Source organism: Crocodylus siamensis, chromosome 5, assembly GCF_052110815.1.
Source record: "Crocodylus siamensis isolate JL-2025a chromosome 5, ASM5211081v1, whole genome shotgun sequence".
NCBI lineage: Eukaryota > Metazoa > Chordata > Crocodylia > Crocodylidae > Crocodylus > Crocodylus siamensis.
The window spans coordinates 159646839-159655324 of record NC_143399.1 but is presented as its reverse complement, the minus strand read 5'-3'; the positions used below and the strand labels follow the sequence as shown (position 1 = coordinate 159655324).

General features: G+C 42.3%; 1 protein-coding gene across 1 annotated transcript in view; it reads right to left on the bottom strand.

Annotated features, from left to right (window-relative positions):
• Window positions 1-423: 423 nt before the first annotated feature.
• The window catches only part of AGMO (alkylglycerol monooxygenase), a 333716-nt gene continuing 325653 nt past the window's right edge, over window positions 424-8486 (bottom strand). The window contains exon 14 of the mRNA XM_090046880.1: window positions 424-6045. Within this exon, the coding sequence (XP_089903006.1) occupies window positions 5965-6045 (81 nt within the window). The 3' untranslated portion in view covers window positions 424-5964. The remainder of the gene's footprint in view (window positions 6046-8486) is intronic.

The window sequence follows — 8486 nt, the reverse complement described above, 5'->3', positions numbered from 1 at the left end:
TCAAGCATGGGGCATGTTTAAGCATGCGTACTGGCCTTTTGGGGTTTTTCCATTTGCAGGCCTGTACATGTTTTTGTTTAACTCTGTGTTATCCAGCACCTTTCTTAGTTTTGGTTCAGACAGGGTGTACCCAAAACAGGCGCTCGATGGTCTGGAGGTGCTGCCACAGTCCCTCAAGAAGAAGAGGTCCAATTCAGAGTTCTGCTGGAGCTCGAGTAGCATAATAAGGGGTGGGCAACTACGGCACAAGCCGTGTCCATTTAAGAGGGAGCACAAGAAAAGGTTTTTTAATATTAAATACTTCAAAAAAATTGTCAGTACAGTGTTCTGTGTGTTTACCTCACATGAAGTGGTGAAAGATAAAATTTGTAAATAAATGAGATTAGAGTAATTTAAAAAATAATCCAATACTTTATGCTCACATTAAAATATTTATTTGGATCCTTTTACTACTAAGCATATTAAAAACATACATCCTATTTTTACAATGCAAAAAATAGCATGGGAACCAGATGTTATAAACAGAGGAACCTATGAAGATGTAACTCAGTTAGACACTCCAGCTGAACAAAAATGTACCCCCACAAAATTATTCTATTCATGGATCTCTTAAAGATTGCTATTAATTAATTCTATTCAGAATGCAGTAGTTGACATTTAGGAGTAGAAATGTATTCATTATTACATTTCTTCATCATATTAAATCAAACCTCACAACACCCACGTGAGGTAGGTTTTATTATCCCCATTTTACAGATCAGGAAAATCAAGCACAGAGAAAATACAGGAATGTTTACAATATGCTGGTGCAACACCCAGGAATGACATCAATAACTATATCACATAGATTTGCTCCTGTTCAGTAAGTGCTAAATTCTGAAAAGGTAGTGTAGTCATCTTAGAGTAGCCCAGAGAATGTGCCAGAAGAAGTTCCAGGCAGAGAACCTAAGAATGATGCTGAGGCATGTGGTCAGTCACTGTGAACTGACCTTAGTGCCTCATTTCTGGGATCTGGTGCATGCAGCACTCCCAGGTACAGCACCAAGGCTGCATAGCCAAGTACTAAATTATTTGACCAAGGTTAGGCAGACAAGATTCTTTGGCTAAATGTGATATATTTTATTAGACCAACTAAAATAGTTGGAAACATTCTTCTTTGCAAGCTTTCAGGTATACAAACACCCTTCTTTAGGCTGAGGAAGTCACTAACTATTTTAGTTGGTCTAATAAAAGATTTACCCAAAGAACCTTGTCTGCCTATATCCTTAAACCAACAAGGCTAAAATCTATACCCTTGACCAAGATTACAAATTGGGATTAAAATATAAAGCTATTGATTCTATGTCACCATTGCTTAACAACTCAGGACAGCTGGTTACCGATACTCAAGAGAAAACTGAACTCCTGAATGACTACTTTGCTTCGGTATTTCACTGGACTAAATGGAAAATCATACCAGATAAGATTCAGAATGGGCCTGGTGGGAATGACTGCCTTCCTACCATTGACATTGAGCTGGTGCATGATCAGTTAGAAAAATTAGACATTTATAAGTCAGCAGGACTGGATGAACTTCATCTGAGAGTGCTGAAGGAGCCTAACTTCTATCCCAGGGAAAATCCTGGAAAAAAATCAAAGAGTCTATGTGCAGTATGCTTGCTGAAGGTTGGGTTCTGAATGACAGCCAGCATGGCTTTGTCATGGGCATTTCTTGTCTTACCAATCTCATCTCCTGCTATGACCAGGTAACTCACCACCTAGATAAGAGAGAGGAGGTTGACATTGTACACCTAGACTTCCAAAAGGCCTTTGATTTGGTATCCCATGATGTTCTCATGGGGAAATTGGAGGATTGCGAGCTTAATTGTTCAGCAGTTAGGTGGGTAGGAAGTTGGCTGTGGGGTAGGACCCAGACAGTTCTAATGAATGGATCTGTGTAATCCTGGCGAGAAGTGGCCAGTGATATCCCTCAGGGGTCCATGCTTGGTCCAGTGCTTTTCAACGTCTTTATCAATGATTTGGATGTGGGGGTGAAGAGCTTACTGGCCAAGTTAATGGCCAACACCAAGTTATGGGAGAGCATTGTCAGGCTTGATGATAGGCTGCAGATACAGGCAGACATGACAGGCTGGCAAATTGCGTGGATCGGAGCCAGACGACGTTCAACATTGAGAAGTGTAAAGTGCTCCATCTGGGGACAAACAACCCCCAACATACTTACAGGCTCAATGGTGCCAAACTGACTAGCACCATGACTGAAAGGAACCTAGGAGTAATAATAGACCACAGTATGAACATGAGCTGTTAGTGTGATGCTGTAGCCAGCAGGGCAAACAATAATCTGTCACACATCAATTGATGCACGTCAAGAAAACCAAGGAAGTGATTCTTCCACTTTACTTAGGACTGGCAAGGCCACAGCTGAACCACTGCATCCAGTTCTGTGCACCACACTTCAACAAGAACATGGAAAAGCTTGAGAGAGTCTAGAGAAGAGCCACCCATATGATCAGAGTCTTAAAAGGCAAGCCATATGAGGAAAGGCTGAGGAACTTGGGCTCCTTCAGCCAATAAAAAGAGAAGACTGAGAGGGGACTTGGTAGCAGCTTACCACTACATCAGGGGAATACATCAAGGGCTTGGTGAACAACTGTTTACTAGGGCACCTTTGGGGAAAACCAGGAGTAATGGCCACAAACTCCTGGAAGACGATTTCAGGCTTAACACTGAGAAAATCCTCTTCATAGTTAGGGTGTCCAGACTGTGGAATAAAGTCCCTCCAGAGGTGGTACAATCACCTACCCTGAAAATCTTCAAGAGAAGACTAGATGGTCACCTCGCTGGGATCATCTGACCCCAGTTGTCTTTCCTGCCTAGTGCAGGGGGGCTGGACCCAATAATCTTCCATGGTCCCTTCCAGCCCCTTACAATCTATGAATCTATCATAATCAACAAGTTGTAAACATGGCATTACAATGTTTATGGTCTTTATATTTTTCATTGAAAACATTTAAAATAATTTTAACTGTTGCTTATTTATAAATAGGGAATGCATGCATCGTAATTGGTCTACATTGTAAAGTGTCTTTGTGACCCCATTTTTATTGTTGCAACCCAAATGGGGTTGTGACCCCAAGGCTGGGAACTGGTGCTTTAGGCCCTCACTTGTTTCAATAAATTGTGGGTGATGGGAGAAGGCTTGGCCCTGGAAGCCCCCTACCTAAAGCCCCCAGCGCAGCCAGCCCCTTTGGCTTGAGGCTGGCGGAGGCCAAAATAGGTTCCAAGGAGGCCTGTCAGTCAGGCCTTGGAGTAGGAAAGTGAGAACGGCTGGAAATTATGCATCCTGGGATGATGGAGGACTCCAAATTGGTCTTTTTCTGTCAGTGAAATCCTCAGAAGTTCCCTTAACACTAGCTAGTTAACACTGATCAACGATAATCTTCCTCTGAAGTGGTATAACTTTAAGATGCTTAATGGACACTTAGCATTAGTTAACGAGCCTGAATGTGCTTGTTTAAAATGAATGTAAAATCATTCAAGTTTTAAACACTTTCAAGTTAAGAGCTAATTGCAATAAGTAATCCCATCCAAAATTCTGCCGTTTCAGGTGAGGTTTAACTCTGGACCATGCTTATGTTAGGGTAACTTCAGTCTGTTCCATGGAGATCTAAAAGAGAAATCTGTAGTCCTCCAGCATCTGACAATGCACTGCTCCCTGTCCTAGTTGCCCCCATCCCAAGCAGGGATAGAGTACAGGTGTCTTGGCTCATAGCCATGCCCCTGAGTGTTTTGTAATCTCCCTCATTCAGAGCTGTGCAGACAAGCAACTGTGTTAACCCTTAACATGGAATGGCTCATAGCACATTCTAGCTTTAACACTGTTTAACATTCCACAAATTTAATGTGGTCTAAGTGTAGCATGCAACTTCACTGTTGTTAACCGCTCAATCAGGTTTTCACACAGTAGGATAGGAAAATATGATTCTAGTAAGGCATTAGAATTGCAACCATACCTATGATGATACCTATGACCAGAGATTCACACACAAATATTTTTAATTTAAATGCTTCTAACATTTCCAGGAGACAGAAGTATCCTTTTTAATTATACAAATTGCAGAAGGGCCTGAATTAAATCCATGGATCCAACCTCTGCATGCTTTAAGCAAGATCTGATCTAGATTTTCATCTCAGGCCTATCAATAGTCACACTAACATTCGTTTTCCCAGTAAAAAGCATCTTATGTTTAGAGCACAACCCTAAGAGATAAGTGCAAGCAATAGGGCCAATGTTTTCAAACTCCAGGGCTTCAAGGTTGTCTTTTACACACAACTGATCCGCTATTCAGCATAAATGAAAATTCAAGCCAGTTTTATTTAAGTTCCTAAGCATGGATTTCAGTGGTTAACCTGAAACATCCAAGTTCGTATATTTTGACACAGGTTACAGCTAGGCCATGTCTAGGTTGCAAATATGCCTGGCAGCAGTACTCTTAAATATGCTGCACTACTCTGTGTGGGCTGCCTCCTGAAATAGAAGTTTCCTGTGCCCTGAGCTGTACACTGAGTGACAGGGCCAACTGACCCACCCTCTTCCAAATTAATTGTTCAAATGCAGTTAGGCTGCCTCTGGTACAAGAACCAGTCAGTATAGAGCAGTAGAGCAGTACCATATAATCAGCACAACTGAAAATCAAATTAATTTTATTTATCTTCCTAAGCATGGAAGGCACTGGTGTTAGCCATGGCAATACTGTGTTCAAGTTTTGGTTCCAAATATGAAAATTCAGGGTAGCTAAAAGCAGGGTAAGAACCCACATCTGTGATTTCTGTTAATAAATCATAGAGAAAATAAACTATAAACTATAGAGAAAAGTATTTACAAGATAATGATATTTTTATCCAAATACTATTACTAGTTTGAAGGATGCAAAGCAGTTTAAAGTTTTTAGCTACATGATTTTTAAGCATTTTTTAAATCTTGAAACCAAGGAAAATTTGGAAGACTGAGAGGAAAGAAAAACAACCTAACTCCAGTATTTTTGCCAGTCCTGCTGTTTGGAGACTCCCTTTCTCCATTTTTATTCAATTTTCCTATATTAACTGACACTCTTTCCACGTCACCTCCCAGTAGATGCATCTCTCCTGGGATCACTTTGTCAAGAGACTACTAGAAATGAAGGGCCGGATCCTGGAAGCACTTTGTCACATGAACAATTTTGGTCAATGGGACCATGCTAAGTGTCAGCACAGTCAGTCCTTAAAATCATTGGCACACACAGGTATATTTCCTAAGCAGTTTAATTCAAGTTGCAAGCCCAAGTTATACACCACATATATCAGCCAGTTTTACTGAAGACATTTCAACTCATACTAGTTTGAGTTATTTTATCATGCTGTTTTTAATTATTTCCTGTCTCAACTATTCATCCCTATGTAGCTATATGTTATGAACATACAATTGGGCATGCCATTGAGATTCTACTATAATTTACACATTATGGAAAAATTTACATTCACATAATTTCAAATTTGGCCTCTATGGTGAGACAGGCAGATGCTTCATACCAGGTGGTAACAGATATGATTTTAATTACTTCTATTGAAGAATACTTTTTACATATGGTTACATACTAATAAAGTGATTATAAAAGGCTATTATTTTACAGGCTTTTTAAAAGAGTGCTGTGATCCCTTGAATGTGAAAAAATATGCTGTGAAAGCATGGGAAGAAAATAAAATAAACTTTCATTTAAATTTGGGGGAAATTATATATTAAAAATCAAATAAAAACATATGGTCCTTTTAATGCATCTTTTAAAACTTCATTTAAAAATCATGAATCCTACCTAGCTTATGAAAAATCATTGTTTTACTGTAAGCAGCAGTTAACTTCTTCCAAGGAACTTCAAAGCATATTCCAAGTGCTCTTTCCATAATTAGAGTGCTGTTGCATTTGCTCTTTTAAAGCCGCTTAGCTGTGCTTGAGGTCAGCTGCTTCATAATTTGCACTCCCCAGAACACAACGCAGAGAGAAAATAAAACCTACAATATAAAGCACATCATGAAAAAAATACATAACTTTTTAAACTCAATAAATAAATATATAGCACTTGTAGTAAATAGATAAAATGAAGAACTCTCAAGATAAACCTCTACAATATACCAGACATACAGTTAAATTATGAAAACTGTTTTTTGAAAGATAGAATTTTGATAGCTTATATTTATATCTGCATCAATTTATTCTTGGTGAAAGGTAGTCAAATTACAACTGGGTATCAGCAATGTAACCTTCCTCACATTCGTGCTCAAGGTAGTTTTAGACGATTCAGTTTCTAGGAATAAGGAAATACTTCAATAACAGTACCACTTGCGCTGCAGACTGGGAACAAAATGGATGTGTGGCACTGGTAAATGGTCTCAGGGTATTGCAAACAGAAGTGTATTGTAGAAATCCCCAAGGTAGCTGCGAGTGAGCTAGAGGCACCAGAAGCCATTTGCTGAGTCTCATATGGTTCTGTATGGCAGATTTACCTGCATCTTGGCAGGGAAAACCAAAACTCTTTTTGAATTGAGGTTGAATTCAGCCAATTGTTTGGCCAAAACAAATCAAAGAGAGAAAAAATAAATATAGGAAAGTTCAAAATTTTTCTCTATTTTCTAAATACAATATTTCAATTTCTAATTTTGGAACAATATTTTTATTTAGAAAATTTCCAACTTTTAATAACAGCATTTAATAATAATTAATGGTTAAACACCCCAAAATTAAATGACAAGTGAATGTTTTAACTAAAATTAATTTAAGCTCATAAGAAAGCAAACAAAGAATAATTTCACATCAACCCGAGACTTTAAAAAATTTTCTCAGCTCAACAACAAACAAAAATATCAGTTATTCACACAGTTCTAACATTATGTTGACGACATCTATAAACCAAGTGCTCTCCCTCATTCACTCTTTTCCTTTTACCCACACACAAAATTGCATCACATTTGTAATAAATACAAATAATGTTTACAGAATAATAAGAAGCAGATTCTGCATTCACTCAAGACAAAGGAAAAGCTCTTATTTAGGGTTACTATACATCCGGGGTTTTCTGGACATGTATTCTTTTTTTGGGTCCTCCAATCTCCGTCCGGTTGGTTTTTTTGAAATCTGAACAAATGTCTTCGATTTTCCTCTGCTCCACTGGCGGGAGCAGGGGGAGGGTGACTGGAAGCAGGGGCATCATGTGGCTGGTATGGAGCCAGGCAGGGGGGTGGGACCAGCCTCAGCAGCTGGATGCAGGTAAGTGTATGGGGTGTGGGGGGTACGTGTGTGTCTAGGGCAAGGGTGGGACAAGCCAGGTGGGTGCCTGGCGGCACTCGCGGGTAGTGGTTGCTGGGTCTGGGACAGTGGCAGTGGAGGGGGACCGGGGGGAAACTGCCTGCCCTTCCAACAGGGGAAGGGGCAGGGGGCCCTTTGATGGCAACGGGGAACAGGTGGCAGCACAGGGGCTGGTGCCCATGCTTGCATGGGGCAAAGCAGCCAGGAGATGCTTTCCAGGGGAAGGGGGGAGGGGGTATGTGCCCAGGCTGCCCGGTGAGGTGCAGGAGCCCCAGCTCAGGCCGGGAGGTGCCACAGACCTCCCCCCCACTTCCTTTCCACCTATACTGGTGCTGGAATTGCTTCACCGCTGCCCACGTAAATCAGAGCCAGCACACTCCAGCCTGCTAGGGATAGGGGCAGTTGGGGTCCTCTCCAGCAGGGCTGGCGGGGAGCAGTGGGCTGCTGGTTGGGAGTGAGGGGCACCAGTGGGGCTGTGGCTTCAGAGTGAGGGCACAGGAGGGGTAGGGGGAACTTGTGAGTTGGGAGTGTGGGGTACTGGCAGCACCAAAGAGCTGTGGGGTGGGAGTGAGAGGCACCAGCAGGAACGGAGAGGTGCAGGTCAGGAGTTAGGGGCAGCAGCATGGCCTGCTGGGGCAGGGAACTGCAGTTTGGGAGTGAGGGTTACTGGCAGGGTAAGGGGTCTGTGGGTCAGGAGTGAGGGGCAGTGTACCAGGTCTAGCGCGCTAGAGCCTTTCTGTTGGTGGCTCCACCTTCCTGTCTTGGGCTAACCACCTGCTTACTTTCCTGCCATGCCTTGATCTTAATTGATTGAGTGATGTAATTAGCAGAAGGCTGCCCACTTTATATGCCCGGTGTCAGGGGGTGCTACCTGCGGCTCCTTTTCCTCCCCTACACCGCAGCCCAAGCCTTGCAGATGGTACTTGACATGGTTTGCCCTATGCCCTGGCCCTCTTCTTTACTTCCGGGGCTTCTTGCTGCCCCCTCTCACTCCAGGGCTCCCAGCTGTCCCCTCTCGCTACGGGGCTCCAGGGCTGGGGCCAACGCGCCCCCAAACAATGCTGTGCCCTCTCTAGCGCCAGGAAACCCCACGCTACTGTGGCATCCCTATGAGGCCTCCTCCACCCCTAATAGCCTCACCCAGTCCTCC